This window comes from Poecilia reticulata, chromosome 1 (assembly GCF_904066995.2).
Source record: "Poecilia reticulata chromosome 1, P_reticulata-male-v2, whole genome shotgun sequence".
Classification (NCBI taxonomy): Eukaryota; Metazoa; Chordata; class Actinopteri; order Cyprinodontiformes; family Poeciliidae; genus Poecilia; species Poecilia reticulata.
The window spans coordinates 16052719-16076464 of record NC_088830.1 but is presented as its reverse complement, the minus strand read 5'-3'; the positions used below and the strand labels follow the sequence as shown (position 1 = coordinate 16076464).

The following is a 23746-nucleotide window of genomic DNA, read 5'->3' as shown; positions in this document are numbered from 1 at the left end:
TGGCAATAATTAGGTTATGTTTATTAATCTTTAAATAATAAATGTTCATGTTTATTTCAATGTTACATTTACCTTGAGATTTAAGTTAAATATTCATCTGAAAATGTACACAACTGCTTCTGGCAAATTGTAAAAATAAACAGAAAAATATATTAATATGTCTAAAACTTTCAATGCCATTTGTTCACATTGTCATACATTTACATAAAATGATTTAATACATTTCACATTTTATTATATTCTTTTAACAAGCATTGGAGTCATTCAGCTACAATCTGCTATTATGCACATACTGTAATACATTTTTACAATGGATAAATAAACTAATGGATCTACCTGAGAGGCAAGTGAAAAATTACAGAGACCAAGATTTTTGTACATATGAGAAGACTTAGTGAGCAGTCTGGTTCACGTTGGTTGCAGTGCAGCAAACCGAGGCTCGAAGGAGATTCAGCGAGACATCATTCGCACAAATTCTGTGGAAAGGTGAAAAACTTTGTTATTGTATTTCATCAAAGTGAGTCAACAATGCTGTGAAAACATACAGCGGATCAAGAACACAGCAGCGCGTGCTCACATTAGCAGAAAAGGTTTCCACAATTTTGGTTGCTCTCTGCTTTCTAAAATTGAGAACTGTACAGTATTTCATTTCATGGCCCACAGACTTTATCTTTTTATATGTACTGTATTTGCATATCAATAAACACATCTAATGTGGGTCCAAATCTGAATAAATCAAAATAACTTAGTGGTTTTTTTTCACCTCAATGCAGTATGTGTATAGATTCTGATGCACATGCTGCTTTGCACACATAATAGTTTATTAGAATGAAGGATGTATAATTCACTTCATTTTGCTGTGTCAGAGAAAGGGTGATTACCTTTGTGATGTAACGATCATGTTAATTTCCTTCCTTAATTGACCATCTTGGACTGAACGGTGAATGATTTCTTTTTTGCAGTGGATCATGTGTGATATATTTGCTGTGTCAGAGTGATGCTCAACATCAGTGAGAAAATTTAGATCAGCTTGACTTAGCTTATGACATTTTACATGCAGGTTACAGGCCAGAACTGCATGAATAGCTAAAGTCAGCAAATATTTGAGTCCCCTCCAAAATGACCTACGACTGTGTACCAAGATATACTGTAGCTCAATATTAATTCATATCAACAGTAAAAACTGCCTAAGCACTTCTGCAGAAGCTAACGTCTACAGTCTTCCCTATTACCACTCTTTGGGAAAGAGCCAATCAGTGTCAAGAAAAATGATTGGCACTCCTGGATTTTAAAAGCCAGCCAATAGCACGTCTTGTAGCATTATGCCCAGTTATTTCAGCCCCTCAAGCTGCCTTTTCTATTGAAAATCCACAAAAAGGGTTTTTATGGAAATAATTTGGTGTCACAGAAAAATCTGCAAATCTCTGAATACTGACCTGTAAATAGGCGAGGGTCCACTGCAGTGTTTGATAATATCTTACCTTCAAAGTCCACCTGTCCGTCTCCATTGAGGTCTACGTCTCGCAGGATCTCATCAATCTCACGGTGGTTCAGCTGTTCTCCCATCAGTTTCTTCATAGCTTCCCTTAGTTCCCCAAGGCTAATCTGACCATCGCCGTCCGAGTCAAACTTAAATGTAAAATAGTTTTGAAATTAAAAATTACATTAAAAAAAAAACAGCTTTAATGTCTAGTAATATGCTGCTAACCTCTCTGAAGGCATCCCTTAACTCTTTTACTCCAATCATGTCTGCAGTCTCAGCAAGCATTTTGGGGCCCATCAGTTCCACAAAGTCCTCAAAGTCCACTCTGCCCCCACCTGTGAAATAACTTATTATATTACTCGCTTTTCTTTAGCACAAAGCGTACTGTGTGATGTTTTACATGAAATCATAGAAGAAGAAATTCTGCTAGTCTTGGCAACAGCTCCATGGCAGTGGGTCTAACTTTGTTTACCTTTACTCTAATGTTTGTGGACAAAATCTTAAACCGACTGCATTAGTGTTTTGAAGACTCACAGATCTGCTGGCTGAGCTCAATGAGTTCCATTTCAGTCGGCATGTATCCCATAGTCCTCATGCATTCTCCCAGGTCCTTATAGCTGATGAAGCCATCTTTGTCTTTGTCAAACTCTCTGAAGGCTTCACGCAGTTCTGCAGGTAAAGACCAATTTGAGTGATAAAAAGAGGAAATTACTAAGTAAAAGATTTATTGCTGCTGTAAAGGAGTGTGAAACAGAGTTGTGTTTTTTTTTAGATTATGACAAAGGACATTTACTGGAGTATCTGGCCTGAGAATCACATTGTTTTCAGAAGCTAACATTGGTGGACCTAAGTGAATTTGTGAATATGTAAGCTACTGAGATGTTTTGCAAAAATAAAACATTGTTCACATTCAGCTCAGTAGGTGCAAATTTAAGATTTAAAATTGTGCAATAAAAAGTTCGGACCTCAGCAAACAGAAGGTTTGGCAGTGGAGTTGTTGATATTTCTGTACCTTCCATTTCCTCTGGCCGTAGGTCTCGGTCCTGTGTTGGTGTGAGTCAGAGACGGACAATGAAAAAAAAGAAAAGGAAAAAGAGTCCATTAACCTTACTCTCTGACATAACATTCACATCACCTACAGCACTGTTTTAATGTCCCCCTTTCACCTCTCCAGATTCTCTCAAACATCTTTTTCCTTTCACCGTCTGTCAGTCTGAGCTGAAACTCTACAACAGGATTATTTGGTTTTTGATCTGACTAAACAGACTTTCTACGTCCAGCTGTGGAGAAAGTATGTCATAAATATGGTCCAGGTTAAATATCTGAATTGTATACCACAGACATTCTTAGTGTATTAGTGAAAGTTTTTTTTTTCCTCTGTGTTTGCCCTTCAAAATAAAAGGGAACTCTGTGAAATCCAGACATTTCAGCCACTTTATTGCAAAATCAAACACAATGCCATTATTTATTAACATTGAATAATGGCAAAAAAATGTTGGACGGATGACAAAAGAACAGCACCAGTTGCAACTGCCTTGGTTTCAGGCATGAGCTGAAGGTCATGGTAGGATAAGTCTCTTGACTACTTGTTCTGCAAGTTCATGACATCAGCAGCAGCAGAAATAATACAGGCTTGGATTAGAGAAAACAGGGGACACTACAGCAGCAAGGAGATTACAGCCGTAAATTGTATTACAAATCATGAAGGCTTATCGGTTTATCATTTCCCTATCTGCAGCTTATTTTCATCTGCAGCTGAACTGCTGCTCGGTCGACTTTTGTTTTCAGATCAATACACCTGAAAAGGCTAAATGAACATGTTAGACACTTGTTTGCAGTAACTTTATGGATGATGTAATATTTTTACCATGCCTCCTCTAGTCTTGTTCCACTGGTCAAACAAATTCCCACACTGTGCACAAAACCCAGAAGCTACGGTCAGACCTTACTTTACACACCAAAATGACAAGAGTAAAAAGGTTTTGCAGATGCTGTTTGCAATTTTATTTTTATGAAAAGATTAAAAAGATTAAAAACCCTCTGTTCTCTGTCTAGGGATTCCATTATTTTCAGTTTCCCATGGATTCAAATAAGATTAGGACATTTTTTGTATTGTACAAGGTTAAGTCAGTTCAACTTAGAAAGTTTGTAGCATAAAAATAACTGCATGTTTCTGTCCTGCACTAGTAGCAAAACAGTTGAAATGTATTTGTTAAGGAAGATGGTTGTAAATCTTAACATGGGTGAAATCTGTCACAAAGGAGTAAATTGTTGACATGAGATTTGGTGAACCCAAGTGTTTGTTGCAGTTTACAGAGTTTCTCAGATTTTTACCTACTTCATTTAAGCATCCTGTTCATTGCAGCGACAACATAAATCTGAGTTCTTATACAGCTTTGATGGTGACAGTTCAAGTTGTTTCAAAAGTGTTTAATTATTGCTCTGACTGTAGATATGTGCAAGTTTACACAAGTAGCTGTGAATATTTTACTGGAATAAAACTTTATTTTGTCTTTTGTATTTTAGAGAAAATTGCTGTTTTGTCAATTCCTATTCATACCCCAGAACAACCAGGAGTGACCAATTACTCATTAAAAGATCATTTTCACTTTGAAATGCTTAAAAAAAGAGAATTAATAAACCAAAAAAATTTTTTAAGGTATTTTAAAGTCAAATAAATGTAGTGCCAGAAATTTTATAAAGAATAGCATTCTCTTGAAGTGGAATGCTTTCCCTCATATTTGCATTTGTGACATTATGCTAGTGTAATAAAAAATAAATGTTTTACAGATTTTTTGCTCAACTTTACCAAGTATGCCAATAATTACAGATTCTGTTTCTATTTGCAAGTGCAAATCATGATATTCGGGCATTTCTGCTACTTAAAACTGCTTAGAAATTTTGAAATGGTCAGAAAAATGCATCAATCGTTTCCATGTGATGCGACTCAACAATGAGTTTAACAATTTTTTTTTTTCTGATAGAAACAACTGGACATGGAAAACAAAAAAAAGGAAAGAAATCCCGACTTATTATCTCGAGATCCCGAGAAACTAAGTCGAGATCTCGAGATCCCAACTTAGTATCTCGAGATCCCGATTTATTATCTCGAGATCCCGAGTTATTATCTCGAGATCCTGAGTTATCTCGAGATCCCGACTTTTTTTTCTCGAGATCCCGAGAATCTAAGTCGAGATCTCGAGATCTCGACTTATTATCTCGAAAGTCGGGATCTCGAGATAATAAGTCGGGATTTCTTTCCTTTTTTTTTTTCTCCATGTCCCCTTAGGGGCTCCGTAGATTTGTTTCAATTCGATTTTAAACATTTTTTAAGTTCAGTGTGAAGTAAAAAAAAAAAAAAATTTAAGATGTGATAACAATTATTCTGTTGTTTGAAGACCAGCTGCAAATGTTACACGTCTATTTTAACTGCGTGAAGGGTCATTGCTGTAATATGCAAGAGTGTTGACAGTTTCCTCAACACAACATCAAGGTCTGCTTTACAACAGTAAAATAGCTATATAATCATCAATATTTCTCACCTCAGGAGTGAAATATCAAGAGCCCTACAACTTCATTAAACGCCGTGCTCTGCTTTCTTTTTATATATATATGGCATCCATCTGATTTAAGTCAGTGTCAGACTTCTAGCCATGTTTAATTACATATGTCTCAGATACGACATACATGAAACACAGCTGAGACATTGCTAGTGATTTTCATGCTTTCATAACAAAAAATATTGTTTATACTCAGTTTTGCGCAAACATGAACATAAGAATGGTATGGATGGGTAATGATGGTGATTTTAATTGTAAAGATGACTCAGCAGATTGCACTGACTCGACCTGGTCCAGTATAGGTCAAAGAGCTTAAAAGAGTGGATCAGAGTGAGATGCTTGCTGTGAAGTTGTGACTGACTGAGTGTAAACTCTTGTGTAGGTGAGCGTCATACATACAAGTTGGCTTTGAGCGAAGCCCTGTCTGAGGAAGATACAAGCAGGCCCCACTATGTTGTGCAGCATGTTGCAGTTCTTAACCAGAGTGCACAGCGGGTCATTAAATTCCCGCCTGCTCCCTCCTTCCTCCTCATCATCCTCCTCCTCCTCTGTGTCCACCTCCCCAGCACCACCCAGGGACCCTAGCATGGCCGTGGCTAACGCTGTGTCGCTTTGCTGTACGGACGAAGCCCCCTTGGACAAAAGGAACCAGTGGGGTTAACATTATATTCTCTTCAGAAAATAAGATGTCATTTATTTATTTTTTTTTTTTTTATACAATTTTTGTTTATTTTACAAGACAACAAATGACTTTAAAATTGTCAAATTTTTTGCCTGCTAAATCTTGCTTTGATGTATTGTCTTGTATGTAAATCAATCAGAATGGATCATTCAAGCCAATTTTTCCTTTTTACAAACTATAACAAACTTCCAAGTATTATACTGGAATTTTGTGTGATAGACCAACACAAATATCTCATGGAATGAAATCTTTGTTTTTATTTCGAACAAGTAAAATCATATATGGTTTTCAATTTTTCCACACTAGGAGACACCGTTTTTCTAATATCCCTAACTAAATAAAACCATATCCAACCAATTTCTTTCATTCATTCATCTAATCAGCAAACAGAGTCTACCTGTACTACTGTGCCTGTAGAAAACATTTTAAAATCTGGCTGCTGGAAAGCCAAAAATGTCAATATGACTGCATTTAGAAAAGTACCATTAGGTAATAAAGTCTGTCATATGCCTTTTAACTAGTAGTACTATATTTTTTTGTTCTTTTCTGTTATTATCGTTTTTTGTGTAGTTTGTATTTTTGAAAGAAGAAGCCAAGAGGCCCATAGTAACTACAATGTGCTGATTCAGAGCGATTTATGTTAAGGAAGGACACAATGAAATTAAGACAAAAAGTGCCCTGATCAGATAAAAAAATATTTATTAAAATCTTTTTCATCTACATAGAAAATTATGTATAAAGAGGAAAACTACCACTGAACACCCCATTCCCATTGTGACACATGGTGGTGGTGGAGTTATGTTGTGGGCATGCCTTTCTTCTGTAGAGACAAGAAAGCTGGTCAGAGCAGGAAGAAAAGTGCTAGAGGTTGGAATGACTTGAGATTGGTTCAGAAGTTCTTCTTCAAACGAGTCGACGACCCTAAACCTACAATTAGGGTTGTTACAAAGGATGTTCTGGATAAGATCGGTGTTTTAGAAGGACAAAGTCAAATGACTGATTTAAAATCAATATGCCAGAAGGAAGACTAGGAAAACTTTCAGTCTGTAGATGTGGAATCCTAGAGGGAAAACAATCCAAAACACTTGCAGCTGCAAAGCTCCAAAGGATGATTCTTAAAAGTACTGACTGAAAGGGGCTGGATGCAAACACCCACTACGTTCTGCAGATCTTCACTTAAAAAACCCCAACTTGAAAACCATGCATGATTGTTCTCACTGTTGTGCACTGCTATGTATTAGTCTGTGACACAAAATCCAGTTTCTGATTGATAAAATCTAACTAGATGTGAAACTGTTTCTTTATCTAATTTCATGTCAATGCATACTTACCTTTTTCCTGTTACTGTCCTTGTTAGAAGTCTTGTTGACGTTTCCCATCACCCTCCCCACCTGCCTCCTCCCACCTCCACCCTTTCTTCCTTGGTGGTCGCAACACTTATCCAAGGCTTCGTCTCCTCTTCTTCCTTTGCCCCTCTCTGCTGCTCAAAAGTCACATAAAAGTGGAAAATCCATGCTAGATCCAGTGCTTCCCACGTCGAGAGGGGGCAGCTCCTTTTAAGAAGAAAGAAAGTGTGTCCGACTGCACTGCTGTGACTGAAGGCGACTCCTCTCAGTTCACGTGTCCCGGATCCTATTGGTCCGCCGAGACGTAAAGCAGGTGTGTGATGCCACGCTAAATCCTAAACTCCTCAGCTTTAAAACGTTTGGTGTGACAGTATAGAAAGCAGGATGAGAGAGATTGACGGGGTGGGTCAGGAACACTGGGTCATATCTGGGCTGAAACATGCTGCTCCTGCCAGACTCTGGCTGTGATTGCAGGACTTGACCATTTTTCTCGCTCCCTCCCTGTCTCTCTCTTTATCTCTCTCTCTCTCTCTCTACCCCTCTCCCTCTCTTACAGACACACACTCACAAAAGCTCTTGTTTATCTTCACAGATCATTTCTTGAATTCAGTTCAATTAAATTTAATTAATCTCATCCATCGTCCCCTCACTACCTCTTCAGCATCATATTTATGCTCTAAAAATGACTAGTCTGGCAGAACTCAGAGGGTGTGTGAGTTTGAATCAGTGTATGTGTAAATCTGCAGGAGAATAAAGGGGGAGGGGATGGAGGAATTATGGATGGAGAGTTGGCCGCCCGTTTAATCCCTGGAATTTCAGATTAGAGGAAAAGAGCTATGCTGTCAGGCGATGGGAGTGATGAGGTTGCGAATAGAAGAAATGTGTGTTTGAGTTATTATCAGTCTCTATTGACAAGTGAACTGAAGCAATGTCTGAAATAATGTATATACAATCTTGAAGATTATTCAAGATGATGTTTTGGAAATAAAAATCATAATGACATCCGTTTTTACTTAATGAACTTATTAATGGACTAATTGAATTAGACAAAAAGTTTGAATATAATGACCTGCAAAAATATTCCCATATTTCTCTCATTATAACCTGAACTTTAAATGAATCTATTGGGATTTTCTGTTACTAGCCAAATACAAAATATTGCATGATTATAAAGTTTTAAAAAAGGTGTATGTATACTTTTAGTGTTTAGAAAATGAACAAAAATGAAAAAATAAAAAACAAACAAACAAAAAACAAAACAGAAAGGCATGTCATGAATTCCCGCACCTGGAGTCCAGTGTCAATTGCATTTTTAAAGCAACTTGATTAATAAATAGAGTCCACCAGTTTGTTGATGGCATTATGAGAACCACAGCTCTGTGAAGGAGGTTTTTCAGGAAACATGAACAAACAGCATCATAAAGACCAAGGAACACAGCAGACAGGTGAGGTAAAAGTGGATATTCACATAAGTAGGTCAGGAAAGCAGATCATCAATCAGAAAAGCAGGGAAAAGGTCCATGATAATCCTGGAGGAGCTTTAGGAATCCTCAGCTTTGGTTGGTGAATCTGAATCCCAACTAAAAATGCCCCCCCAAAAAAACCTGACTGCTAATGAAACTGAATGCTCTTCAGTCAACCTGACTGAGTTTGGGGCATTTTTCAAAATGGTGTGGCTGAATATTTTAGTCTGTGCAAAGCTGATACAGACATGCATCGCAAGACCAATAAAAGGTAGCTCTGTGATATAATGACAAAAAAGGACCTAGAAGAAGTCCCACTTTCAACAATGTCTTTTGAAAATAACTGAAACAACATTTGTAATTTTTCTTGCACTTTACAGATATGTGCTACTTTGTGTTGGTCTACCACATCAAAGCCTAACAATAATAATAATAATAATAACAATAAAGATAAAGAGTTGTAACGTTAAATGATGTGAAAAAGTTAAAATACGTCTATAAGGAGTCAAAATCTCTGTTAGAAGTTGAGATTTTTTAATGCAGGAATTAAAAAAAACAATGTTTTACGTTGTTATTGATTTTATAAATCAATCATGATTAAGCTTACAATTTTGTTTTGCTTTTATACGTTACAGTTTTGTTTCCAGCTGACTGAGTTATATCATTTTTGGAAACCTTCAGGTAGAGTGAACCAGAATTTTTCCCCCTCCCCAACAGCTGCTGCCTAATTCCCATCCCGTTTGTTTATTTTGTGAAGTCTCCAGTAGTTGCTACTACAGTCAACAGCTCCACCATCTGGTGCATTTGTAACACAAGCATGGATCGTCTTAACAAGACAGGTAAGCAACATTTTCACCTACAGTATGACAGTTAAAGTGCCACGTCTGAGCGTTAGTTGTTTTACTGCTGTCGGATCCATTTTGGTTTCTGTCAAGTTATCAGCCACTAAACCTCGCTGCGATTTATGAGTGAGAGGAGAATTTTCTAGATCTGCTTTTGATTATATGAGTGTGTTTATTGAAGTATTTCAAGGCTTCATGTGAATACATTTTTGGTCTCCGTGTGAAAAACATTGTCAACATTTACATGTGTGTTCATGTGAACATTGTCGGAAACTTTCACTCTTTTTCTTCATTTCTAGGCGTCTTATTCTGCAAACATAAGGGATGTTTGTTTTCTTTTTCCTCAATCAGTCTTGCTGATGGTAAATATATAAAAATTGATCTTCAGATATCCAATATTTATAGTTCCTTTTTTAATCCCCATCTACCAATAGTAAAAGCTTTTAATCCAGTGTTGTGTGTATTTGTGTGGGTGTCTGTTTTAGCACAACTCATGCTGTGCTGTTTGCGTGCCAGAGATTAACACATGAATAAGGCTGCAGCTCTAATCCTCGCTGGACGGTTTAGGAGAAATTACACTTTTTTTTTGTCCTTTTCAAAATCTAGTCTTCAGTGCTCTCATGCTCACTCTTTTCTTTGACAAGCACCAACTATTTATTGTCTACTCCTTCTATTACGTTTTGTATGTTCATCCTTTATATTTTTCTAAATAATTATCATGATTATTCAGGTAGATTATATGTTTTGTGAAGCAATAGTTTTAGTTGCACGTCTGCTGCTCTGTAACCACTGCTGTCATCAACATTTGTGATATTGTGCTAAAATATTATAAGCACCTTGAAGAGCAGAAAGAGTATATTGGCAGGATGACAAAATAAAATAACAAAAAATAAAGTTCAATTTGAGGGGGAATAAAAGCTGAGCTAGACTTTATCCTATCCACGCAATAATTGTTTGTCATCACCTTCCTTAGGAGGACCAATCTTCATCTCTCTCCAGTTTAAACATCCAGTTTATAATTAGTAGTTAGTATTTATTTATGAACTTTTGTACAATTTACATTGTCACTGTTTCACCAGCAGGTTGTGGAAAATACGAGACGGATTTTGATGGAGAAATAGTTTTTCAGTTGTAATACTCATAAGTGGCCACTAGACGTCAGCATCGTACCTTGGTATGCCCTCTACTTCCTCCACAACACACCAGAGAGGAAGCGTTTGAAATGTTGCTGCTACATTTTCTGTTTCGGGACAATAAGCAGAAGTAAAAAGCAAAAAAGATTGTTAACATTGTAACTGTGAGTGTGAGGTTAAGCATAAGTACAGTTATTTTATGTATGTATTTATATTAGTATCTAAGCAATAAAGTATTTATTATTTTTTATGGTCATATTATAATTCCACACAGATGGCATATTTTTAGTGGAAAAAAATTATATTATATATGCTTGTGTCATTTGGCACACCTACCGTTGATACACTGAAACAACTCCCATTTTTGTCAAACTTGGAGTTTAGAGAGACAGGAAGCTATAATCTATCCGGGTCATCCAAAAACCTGCACATCAATTTCCTGGTGACATTCTGAAGAAAACATCTCACAGTGTAGTGGCATTGTCAGGGACTGCTTGATGTAATTGACCATGAGTTATGCCCTCTACTGGAAAACCCTGATAAAGTATTACATTTTTACTAGGGGATCTTAACCTAAAGTCCTATGTGGAGCAATATTTCAAAGCAGACCAGGAAATTTACACCTGAACAATTCAAAGAAATCTAAATTAATGTTTTTATGTGGCCTAGATATTTTTCACATAGGATTAGGTAAGTATGGATACGTTTTTTTGCCATAATAAACTAATAAGAAGACATTTTTAAACTTATTTTTTTAGTTACACAATATATTATTCATTTTATATAAATATATTTTTTGATAATTAAAAAAATGGGTAACACTTTATTTGAAGGGGTGTGCATAAGACTGATATGACACTGTCATAAACATGACATAACATCTGTCATGAACATGAAGAAGTCTTTATGAATGTTTATGACAGTTGTCATGAAGTGTCATTCGGTAAATAATGACGCTTTTAATGCAAAGTTGCTCTAAAAGTTGCATTAAAAGTCCATTAAAAGTGCCAACTTTTTATGATTTTGTAAATAATGACAATTTAATGCAAAGTTGGCATTTTTAATGGACTTTTGGCTTATGCACACCCCTTCAAATAAAGTGTTACCAAATAATTTGTGAAAATTATAAACAGCATGACTGGGTTCACATACAAAGCTGAGTTTGACATCAAACTGGGGGGCAAGTAATGAAAAAGTGCCCCAGATTCAAGCATCGCAAAAATTATGCAGCTTAATTTTTTTTTACTGAATATAAAAAAAAATAAAAAAAATAAAAAATCCAGTCTAATTTGCCAATCTAGTTAACGTCATGTCTCTCAGCCACTAAACCCCAAACATAGCAGCTGGGTGACAGTTTGCACTTCATCCCTCAACAACAGAGAGCAAAGCAGATGCCCAAAAAACATGGTCAGAAGATTTTCTAACAGGAAAATCCAATACTGAGGTGCTGAAAAACAATGTGGACAACTTCCAAGAGTGGGGATTTACATGACACCCAATGCTAGTAGCTGCACTGTGGCTAAGGTCAAACACTGTGACTGATATCATCTGTCTGTGCGTCTGCACACTGACACATTAACACACATTTGTAGAATAGTTCATAAATCACCCAGTTATAAGGTCAATTGTGTAACTTTATAAAGCAACTAAACAAAAAGGTGTGGCATTTTTATAATAGTAGCTAAACTGTAAGTGTTGTCCAGAACATTGTTGTCATTACTCTACTTTTCCGTACATTGTCTCTCACTGATCCAGAAGAAAATCCAATTAAATCTGGGGGTCTGGCAAGGTGCCCCTTAATATATTATAACATACAAACTCCAACAAACCCCTAGCAGTTCAATGGGAATACACACTCTCAGATTCACTTTTTGAAAAAAAAAAAAAAATGCATTAATTTTAATTTGGCATTCCACAGGTGTTGGCTGAGTCTTCCAAAAACTGGAAAAGCATGTCGCCCATGACAGCTCAACAATATTTAGAGTCTTAAGTATCTCATAGGGTGCCCTGCTACACTATGACCTTCCACTATGGTGATGAATATGTTTTACTCTAAGTGGTCAGATTCTGCCTCCTCCACATATGATGCGTTTGACCCTCAAAGAGCTCCTGAAAACATCCTCAATCCAGGATGGCAGCCAACTTTCTTAAAGAGAAAAAAATAGACCGGCATGTTCCCTACCTTCTTTTTCTACATCGTTGTCTTACTTATCAGAACATGTGTGATGCCTACTGAAAGTCCTTCTCCAATGACTTTTAGACCAGTGATTTTAAAAGTCAAATCTGCAACAGCAGAACTGAACAAAGCCTTTTTACATTCCTGTTCTGCCACGTCCTTTGGAACAAAAGATAATTTATCCAAGAGGACAAAACCAAACATCGCTTGCAGCAAAAATATCCCATTGCTTTATTGTCTATTCGCCATTCATCTAAATCTATCCAGGACCAACAATATCATGGATGAGGAACAGCTACTTACCTGCTTTGTCAGACTCTAGAGCTATTCTCCATCCATCAACCAGTTGCGTTACGACATCATTTTAGAAAAAATAAGACACCCATGGTATAAAAGAGAAAGCACTCTCAGAGACAATCACACAGAACATAATAATCTGCTTTTATTTCTGTGTATTATTTACACGCTCTCTTGACCCTTCTGTGAATCTTCTCCGAATTTTAAGCATTTAATATCTTATTGAAGCAGAAGATAAGACTCTTGAAATTTAATCCACTTTAATTTCTCTAAGATAGCAGCTCCTGTTAGCAATTCACGATCATAAGATGGTCGTGATCAGTAGGGAGTATATATATAAGCATATCTTTACCAGCTCAATCAAAATGGCTAAAAATAATGGATCTTTTGATAAGGGTCAATGAAATGCCATAATTTTGGAGGATATAACTCATTAGATAGAAATACAGAAGACAAAAAACCTGCATAGATGAAAATGTGCTGGCATTTGTGTTTTTGAAAAAACAAAACATTACACCTAGTATAACTGTATAACTAGGTTATGAGGAGGGCTCTAATTCATAATAGATTGAATCCTAAATTATAAATTATATTAAAACATTTATTCTTAGAAGCTGGAGGAGAGGCAATAGAGTATTCAGGTAAAGTTTTGTTAGCATTTAGGACAAATTTCTTTCTTTGGCAAAACATTTCTCAAACATTAGTAAATCTTTCACATTATTTTGTTGTAAATATGTTTTTAATCCTGTTATTACAGTCTTGATAGTGGTAATTATTTACTTTGATTTTTACAGAGTCAAAAATATGCAGTACGCCTTAACTAAAACTATCCTTTGCAACAACTTCAGCCTTTTTAAGAAATTTACAGATAATTATCATCTGATGATAGAGCTAAGTCTCTATATTACATACTGTGACACACTTTAAAGCCCCTTTGACTTCTTCTGAATGCCATAAACCCCTAAATAACTTTTCAAAGATGTGTTTTAGCTGTATGATAGAAAATGTTTTTGGTAGATAAGCTTCAGAAATCCCTGGACTCCATATGAACAAGCTAGATATTAGCTTCTAAATCCATTTCAAAGTCAACGTTTTTTTTTTTATTCTCAAGATAAAATATAAAATACATTAGAAGAAAAAGTTTGTTGTATGAATTAGGGGCCATGATGGGTATTTTACTAAAATCAAACAAAGTTTATATTCAATCATTGTAGGAAAATAGTTATTTAATCCCTCCCAACACCAAAAAAAAAAAAAAAAAAGAAATTAAATGCTAATCTGGAGAATTTAAAGTTTGGACAGGAACTTCATAACTAAATGGGAATGGCTGTGACAGTTTGCAGTTTTTTTCCTGATAGAAGTTATTGCATCGATACAGAGATTGTGCAACATCATGTGTGACAGTTAAAAGAAAAGCTTTTGCTTTACATATTATAATTTCCATACTTCAAACTTTTGATTTCTGTTGAACTGATTGCTGTTGATCCCTGAAGATATAAACCATTTTTATGTATTTTCTGCAACATGGAGCATTCTTGCAATCTGTAACCAAGTTCAATAAATTTAGCAAAAGTCGCTACATATTTGCAAGGAACCTACAGTTGATAAAAGACGAAAACTGTGTTACACCTTTCATTTTAAAATCAGTAAAAAACAAACAAACTATGTAACATTTTCTTTTGACCTGTGTGTCTCAATCAACCAGGTTTAAACCAGGTTTATTTGTTTAGTCCAGGGCCGCACAAAATCAGTCTGAGAGTCAAAGATGGTCCTGGTGCAGTCAATAAAAGACCTGACATACTTTTTTCAGCCTGCCACCAGACAAGGCTGTGCTAAATGTCCCACATTCCCCGCTCTCAATCTCAAACACCTACTCGCTGCTGAAGGAGGATAATACCATTTGCACCTGTTCAGATTTTTTTCTGATGCTTTTCCCATGTGACGTAAAAGTTATATGTGAATTCTCTTTTTAAGGTCCCGGAGGTCCTATGGATTAGCGATTCTGTTCAAACAATGCTACCAGGGGATAAATGTCTGCAAAATGTCACAGAGAAGTCAGAACTGCATGTTCTTTATCTCTATATCCATGAGCGTAGAGTCCAACTGTTGCTGCACAGTGTCACAGTCATAATGGTCCATCAACTAACCCACTTTTAAATCTGTCCACAAAATCTGTTCTTGTTTTTGTACTCATGCCCTCTTTGTGTTGTCTGCGTTTTCTGCAACAACCACAACATTAAGAGCTGGTATATTAACTGCTAAGCCTGCTGAGCAAAACATGTTTCACACATAAATTATTTTTCTTTTATGGGAACATTTTCCCTTTGTTCAGTTCTCCCCTTTATTTTTAACACGGCGCTGTCAAATCAAACTTCAGCATATGGTTCCAATTTATGTTGGCACTGTTTAAGCTGAGGCTTTCCACACTATCTGATTTTTTTTTTGCAAGAGACATTTGGACTGAATACACTAGATCAGGGGACTTCAAATCCAGGCCTCGAGGTGCCGGTGCCAGTGCCAGGCAACTTTTAGACGTGTCTCTGGTCCAACACACCTGAATAAAATAATTGAATCACCTCCTGATCATGGAGTCAGGTTTCCCAGAGTCCTGTGATCTCATTATTTGACTCAAGTGTGTTGAAGCAGATAAACATCTAAAAGTTACTGGACTCCGGCACCTCACGGCCTAGATCTGGAGACCCCTGTACTAGATGTTAACTAAATCATGTTTTGGCTCTTTGTTTTCCTTTATCATTGCTTTACCCATTTATAATTATATGACAGTTGAAACCAGATAGTTGTATCAACTATATGAAAAGACTCATGCCTGATGTTTCTCCAATATGTGACATTAAATCAAACACAACATTTCTTGTTTTAGGTCTGCAGTGATTATTTAAATTTAGCAAATGGTTTCTGTTGCTTTATTATTAAAATGTAAAAGTTGATTAGAAAAAAGAACTACTACACCATAAAGCGTCATATGGAAAAGTCCACGTGATGATGTCATGACTTTGGGATCTTCTGATAGGTGGATTCACAGCATTTGGATTAAATGGAGGAACATCTGTGGATGTTAAAGGAGCAGCACTTTCCTCATGTGAAAACTGGGAACTTTTAAGAGAAATCGCTCTAGATATGAGGAAGAATGTTAAGTCTGGTTCATGCTTGGATACAAACTAGATACTTGAAGAAGCCCAAATTCATTCAAACAAACAATTCATTGTAAGTATCACCAACATGAGGTCATCCAGTCATCTCTGTGCAAGAAGGAGATTAACATGTTTTGGTGTGAAATGTGCAAATCAATCAACCCAGGAAAAAATCCTCATAAAAATCCAGGCATTTGTATTTGGTCGGAGATGGACTTTACCTAAAGAAAGACAATTTATGGAGCAAAAGGGCCTAAGAAGTCTCTCAGGGAAAAGGTGACATTAAAAAACAGATCATTTAAATACTATATTTTGTTAAAAGATTTACACTTTAGGGGGACATACCGCTTGGGGTGGCAACAAAGTTTACGTTTTGGATAAGACATCTGAATTTTAAGAAAGATCAAACAATAAAAAGTCAGCTCAGACATAGACAATGTTCTTACAATATGAGACACAGCAGAGCAGACAGCAACATCACTCACAGAAAATGCTTTTTTTTTTAAAAAAGCTCCTTTTCTGCCACAGCCAGCTGGTGGCGAAACAAAATTACCAAACATGTGCAACAGCAACTTTATTCAAACTTCTGCATGATGCATTACTATCAGTCAAAATTGGAAATGCACAAAGCTGTACAATATTTGCAATATAAACTACCTGTTAAATTTACCCAGTATTGGTTTTTAAATGCGTGCTCACATTCCAACGTCTTGTCTTGTGGGTTCATATATTTATCTATCACATTTTGTTATTTTTTTCTTTATCTATTGATCAACAGAACTTGGCACAACAGTTCCAGTGTTGCCCTTACATTCATAAATGAATGAACCTTAAAGGTTGTTAACTTTTAGTGAACAGAAAGAATCTCGCTGGGCTAGAACAAGAAACAGAGATGGATTTAGTGTCAGACAGTGAGTAAATTTGGTTATCAAAATGCTTATATAGTGTATATAAATATCTGATTTTAACTCAGAATACAGAGGTAGAAGAAATGTCCTGCCATATTGCTTGCTGACACTTTGTATTTAGCTGGCTTGTATGTAACAAGGATCAGGATATTTCAGAGCAGCACCAACATAAAACTTCCAACAAAGACTAAATTATATGTTCTGTATTTGCTTGAAAAAACACACAAAACAAAACAAAAACTGGCAGCCTTTCAGAGGTCATATTGTACTAAAAACTCATCTTGTTCCTGAAAGTTCAACTCTATCCTCTGCAGTAGGAGTAAACTCTCCTCTAAGCTCTAATCTCCCTTTACATCACAATCAGTCTCTTCTATGTTTCTTTACTACACTCAGCCATCAATCCCTCATCCCGACCCAACCTTCTTTTTCCTGTTTCTCATTATTCAGCCCATCTGTTGCTGTTTCTATGGATGGCAAATCAGAATACAGAATGAGAGGGAGATATAGAAGCATAAAATATTTTACGCTTTCTACGAGACTTTGGATAAGGTCTCCTTTTATAATTACTGTTGTTGGTCTTGCTGTTATGCTGTCTGCTGTGACAAAAGTCCCATCTGGCCAGATGAAACAAAAAGCACATCAAAGATATCACTAGACTTTGAGGGATTATTTGGATTCCCTTTATCTTTGTTTGTAAAAGTTGAGTTTATTCAAATAAAACCCAGCTGGTTTTGGCCATGCTGGTTCAGGTGAGTTAGAGAAAGAATAAATCGAAAGGTTGCTCTTGAGAACTGAACTTAGGCAGCACTGCAATATCAGCAATGATGAGTCTATTGGCCTTAGAAGTAACCACTAAACATCGTGACTTGGAGTGGCCAAGTTAGCCTTGCTGCAAATAGTCAGCACATATAACTAAATGTGCATTGAAAAGAAATATATTTGCAATGTGAAGCTGAAACCACATATCAGATTCTGAATAAGCATTATTAGCTTATTCAGAATGTACAAATGAACAAGGAATTTGACTTCTGTTTTCAAGTTCACACCTCGTACAGACTTAAAGTACAAATATATGAACTTTAGAGGAAATAAAAATAAGGATAAAGGAACAATATGCATTAATTTGCAGTCAATGTTTTTTGTGTTGTGAGAAAAAAAGGATTGTTGTGCAGAAATGCTTATTTTGTTTTTTACAATAGTTTCTGACTGATCAGGTTGTAAGGTGTTTACTGGCAAGGTTTTCTCCCTGAAAGCAATATCTTAGAAATTACTCTTGAAGCATATGAGTCAGAAACCCATTGACTGACATGCTTCAATGTTCAATGACCTTTGTGCAAAAAGGGTCATTTAAAAAAGATGAATAGACAGCAAGTATTAAGTATCTTTTTGTCATTCCATATCTCCAAACCATATAATATAATGAATTTGTGTTTCTGCTTTCTGGATTTTGTCAACTCAATCGAAGTATAACCTTCCTTCATTTCTGAAGAGGGAAAAGCACCTGTTCCATCTTTTAACATTCGGAGAGAAGGAGGACTTTTTCAAGAAAATACAATGGCATCTTGGTCAGCAACATCTCTCTACCAGCCTGCAGCCAGGATTCATTCATCCCTTTATTTCATAAGTTATGAATGAATAAATGAATGAACACCCGTATACAACCCGTTTCTCCAAAGACCCATGGATTTTTCTTGTCTGAGTAGAAGGATATTAGCTGCAACAATATAATCAGATTCAGAGATGTTGTCAAGAGAAGGTCAAAACATATAATTTGAATCACCTACTTGGTGGTGCACACGCTGGGTGTCTGCTTGCAGCTATAAATAATCCATTCTGGTTTCCAAAGGACAATGTTTATCAAGACAAAATAAAAGCACTGATGCAGTTTTTCCCTGAAGGTCAACCCTGAAATGTTCCCCATTAAAGGGAATTGCATTATAGGGTTTGTAAAGGACCCAATCCCAAGGCTGGCAGTGGTGGAAATGAGAAGGCCTTCACTAATAAATAAACTGAGGGAACTTACACATAAATCACAAGGAGAGGGGGACATGGAGCACCTGCAGCATAGCAGAATGAACAATGGCAGCCAGTGAGATTACACTGAGGCAAGGATAGAGAATGATATTGGCTCCAAATAAGTTTAATCAGGGGAATGTGGAACAGCTGTCAAGGAGAGTAAACAAGGAAACTGAATGAAGATGAAATAAAAAGCACAAAAATATCACACAGGGAGCTAAACTAGACACAAAATCATCTACAAGTCTAAGGGAAAAAGTAAGGCAAACCAAAATGCACAGAGGGAAGAACACAACAGATAAGTAAGAAACTAAACAAAGGAATGAATCCTAATTACAATAACGAACACAGAAAAACTAATTAAATTTGGCAAAGCCTTACAAACAGATATTAACAACAAAGAAATGATCAGAAAACCAGTCAGGAAAATTTATCAAATGAGAAGTGTTTTAGGTGATTTTCCTGGTTTGAAGAGATTTTGATCAATTTTACTTTTTTAAAAACCCAAATTTTTACTATCCTAAAATATAACAATGTAGAGAATCAGGCAAGTACAAACAGTACTCCAACAAATGGGGTTTTGATGTGATAAAGAGGCTGTGTCAACCTCTACTACTCAAACCCATAACAAATCACGCGGTACTACGTACCGCGTGATTTGTACGCGTGATTTGTTCAGGTCAGTACGTAGCCTTAACATTCTTCTACAAGCACACAAACAGAAGATGAAACCTAAAATCCAGGTGTTATTAATCTTTTCCTGATAGTGCATGGCAAACTACACATGACCTCATGCAGACATTTTGCAAAACTTTTGAAGATTATTGGAACTCACTATTAACACTCCACAAAACTGTAATAATAACACAAGTCACTTGTTCATGCTGACGTTTCCAATAAAATTTCTGTCACACACATTTCCTGTTTTGCACCCAGAAGCACCAAAGCACAAAAACTATTATCATGTCAACATGGAACAATCATGTCCAATGAAAATCTTTGTTCATCTTAAATTTGAAACACAGCCAAAAAAAACAACACTATTAAAGTCGCATTGATATTGTTGGGCTGATATGCCCTGCTTCTGATAGATTGTTCATATGGCAACATCAACACAGATATTATTACTACATCCTGTCAGTATTTTTACACATGGGTGAATACAATGACTGAAAATCTCCTTACAATATGTTAACAAACTCATTCTGAATATAGCCAGTCATGTCTCTACTATGCAACAAACTTTTGAGATTAGTAAGTCAGAATAGTGTCAGAATTTGCCTGACCAAAGAGAGAAACCTTTCACAATATGCAACATCAGCAGAAAAAAGAAATTGTAGTTTATTGAAGCTTGAAGTGTTCTTTATGTCATAAATGCAACTTTTGAAATGCTGAGGAGAGAAGTCGTGTACTATCCAGTCTTCTTAATTACCATCAATTACCAGTGTCATGTTTAGGTTGATAAAGAACCTGAGTGCAGAACTGAATGAACATCTTTAGTGAATAATAACAAGGAGAACTTAAAGAGAAGGAAATGCAGGGCAGCAGGCCTAGAACATTTGGCAAGTAAACAGAAGAATCCAGTAACAAATATAGAAAATTCAGGAGCTGAAATATTGAGGAGTGTGATTACTGACAATACAGGGCAGGTTGTCGATTACAAACAAGCAAAGCTGGGAGAGAAGAAGATGAACCATAAAGCACAGATGGTGCAGAATATGGACTGAATGGATCTATTTGCTAACCCCTAACCCTAACCACATCAGGTTTGGAGAAAAGCTAAATCAAATCAGAACTGGGTTCTGCAGCAGCAACACTTGAAGATAATCTAGCAAAGATCCAGTATTGTGTGAAATAAACAACGCTCAATGGGAATCAGCAAACACACTGACATATCATCAGAGAAGGAAGGCTTTTGTAGGAGAAAAATTCATGTTTCCTTTAAGTTTTCTCTCAAGTGCTGCTCTTAAACATAGGAAAAAAGTGCCAGACGATGACAGAACAGGGAATGCACCTATTCATTCATTTGACAAAACAAATCAGTTGAAGTCCTCCAAGAGCTGATCAGAAGGCAGATTATTCCAACCAATACAGGGCTTATCTGTTAATGCGACTGCAACAGTTCATTCTTGAAAAGAAGGTGTACTTTCTGTGCTTCCATGTCTGACCTCGTCAGATTACAGTCACAAATTGCTACGCAGAGTGCATTTTTAGACGTAACATATAAAATGCTCAGCTGCCATCTGATTAATTGAAAGCAGTCCATGCCTGATAGCGGCTTATGTCAGCCAAGCAATGTAAACACCAGCTCATGAACTCAGAAGTGACCCAATTTTGCATTTTTATGGCTCTACCTGTCCAAAGACGGAAGCCACAATGGGGCGCAGCTTCCTCTTGTCTCCTTCTGGCAACCAGAGGTCTTCATGGTCTCCATCAGGGGAGGACAGACTCAAGGTCTTGGCTTTGGGCTTTGGTGGCCTCTTTATGCTTGCTGAACTCCACCGTCTGAAGGATTCAATCTTTTTCTTAATGGAGCCCTAGAGAGCAGTATCAATGGTGTCAACCAAAGAGCAGCAAAAATCACTCGAAAGAAAGTCGGGAAGGAAACATAAAATTATACAATCTTACAAAATGAGAACAAAATGTTCAAATAGATGTTTTTTCCTTATAATTAATAGAATAGACTTTGCATCTGCATCAGTGGCAGAACTTTGCACATCACAGTCATATATTGGCATCCACACCACTGACCTTCTTTATTAGCTTCCCCTCCTGCACGTCCATTGACTGCACCCTTTTCATCTCAGTCATCTTTGCAGTCCAGCTGAACCACAGAGACGTCTTTATTTTGTTCTCCCTGCGCCTCGGTCTCTCGTTCTGTCCTCTTCTTTATCTGTCACTACAGCATCTGACACCAAATCATAATCTGAGGTATATCCCCCCGCTGCCTTTGCTCCTCCTCTCATCCCTCACATTCTCCATGCTCTACCCCTCCTCTTTTATTTACATCCATCACTCGCTTCATTATGTGTTTGACCGGATCTTATTCATTCTCCAGACTGTGCACGTTGTCATTCACAACGAAGCATATCAGTAGGAAATGTTCTTCAGTCCTGTCATACAATTGACCCTATGTAGAAAATAGATCTAAATATTCAGAGTTTTATATTTATCAGAGGTGTATCAGTGGCACTCCTCACGTTGTGTCTGATATGAGCCTGCCACTATTTTCCGCCCATGTATGTGAGTTCTTTGATAATCCTGTATTTATTTCCGCACTCACCCTTCTGCTCTCATGTTAATGTTGGCTTATCCTCAATCCTCTGCAATTTATAGTGCTTCACATTGTTCATCATTTTCCCCATATGGGATGGTGCTTCTTATGTATGCGCTAAATCGTACGTAAACACAAATACCAATTACACATCTCAACTGCAAGGAGCTTTTTTAGCGCTGGCTTTCTGGGGTCCGTTTCCACGGCGTTCCTCAGAGAAATAAATTATTACCATTGTAGAAATTTAGCGCAGAAAAAGCTTTTTATAATGATCTAAAGATCATCATATTATTTCTATTAATACAAGTTAGGCTGATTGAGATCCAGAGTTTTTGAGGTGCAGACAACTAACTCTAAAATACAACAAACAAAAAGTACAGCCAAGATGAATTTCAAAAGCAACAAAACTTGCAAACTTTTAAAAATCTTAGAGGGCCATCAGGTGTGACGGTTTCAAGTGTTGCCGCAGTGAGTGTTAGAATTAGGGGGATCATGTGAGATGGTCTATTTTCCAACTCAGATGGGATGTTCAGGTTAAAAAGTCCTGAAAGTACAAGTTGTGATCTTGATGTTTGCTAGATGTAAGTCAAGTTAAATGAAGTTTATTTGTATTGGCTATTTTAGCAACAAGGCAGTTCAATGCGCTTCACATGATAAAAACATAAGACAGTCAACAAACAACAGAAAAAGAAGCACAGATAATAACTTCAGTTTTGTTTCTGTTCAGCTGGAGAAAGCTATGGTACATCCATGAACTGATTTGATCTAATAATCTGCTCAGTGCTGGGATAAATAATTGGACCTTGTGACATCGTAATGTAAAGCTGTGTATCATCTATTTAGCTATGGTATCTAATTTTGTTACTTATTATAGTAGGATTCAAACCAATCAAGTACCATAGAGTCCACTCAGATCTCCTGTCACTTCAATTTCATGTTCAGCAGATTCAACAGAACGAGCACTGAGGTTCTTCCATATTCTAAAAGTTCATATGTAGGACAATAATAGTCCAAGTATTGATTTATATATGAAACTGCTCCCCAGGATGCATGAGAATAAAGATGCCCTGTTGACATACATTGATGTGAGAATGTACATTATATTATAATTTTTAAAGAATTGTGAACGATCTGGTTTTAGAGGCCACATTAAAAATGCACCCAAGAAACAGCCCGGCTAAAAGAAAGAAACAGCTTTCCATGGGAAAAAATGTGCCATATTCAACAGGTCTGGACACGTATGGTCTAATAGCTGGGTGTGCCATTCCAAGCATTTGAATCACTTTGAATGTTTATTATAATCCTGTAATATAAGAAAAACAGAAACAAGTCTTACCAACATGTAACAACTTACCAAAACATCCTATTTTAATTAGATTATGGATGAAATACATATGTCTTCACAGATTTGTGT

At 36.6% G+C, this 23746-nt stretch overlaps 1 protein-coding gene across 3 annotated transcripts; it reads right to left on the bottom strand.

Annotated features, from left to right (window-relative positions):
- cabp2a (calcium binding protein 2a) lies at nt 1–23254 on the bottom strand. 3 transcript variants are annotated; one of them, XM_008407884.3, is made up of 7 exons: nt 21810–23254; nt 21413–21595; nt 2496–2526; nt 2018–2152; nt 1709–1818; nt 1482–1629; nt 1–476 (listed from the first exon to the last, which is right to left on the bottom strand). In XM_008407884.3, the coding sequence occupies exons 1-7, from the start codon at nt 21867–21869 to the stop codon at nt 451–453; spliced, it is 693 nt and encodes a 230-aa protein (XP_008406106.1). In that variant the 5' UTR covers nt 21870–23254; the 3' UTR covers nt 1–450. The 3 variants fall into 3 exon arrangements, with proteins under 3 accessions (XP_008406106.1, XP_008406099.1, XP_017161543.1); XM_008407877.3 differs by lacking the exons at nt 21413–21595; nt 21810–23254 and adding exons at nt 5443–5676; nt 7057–7597; XM_017306054.2 differs by lacking the exons at nt 21413–21595; nt 21810–23254 and adding an exon at nt 7057–7587.
- Nucleotides 23255–23746: the final 492 nt, after the last annotated feature.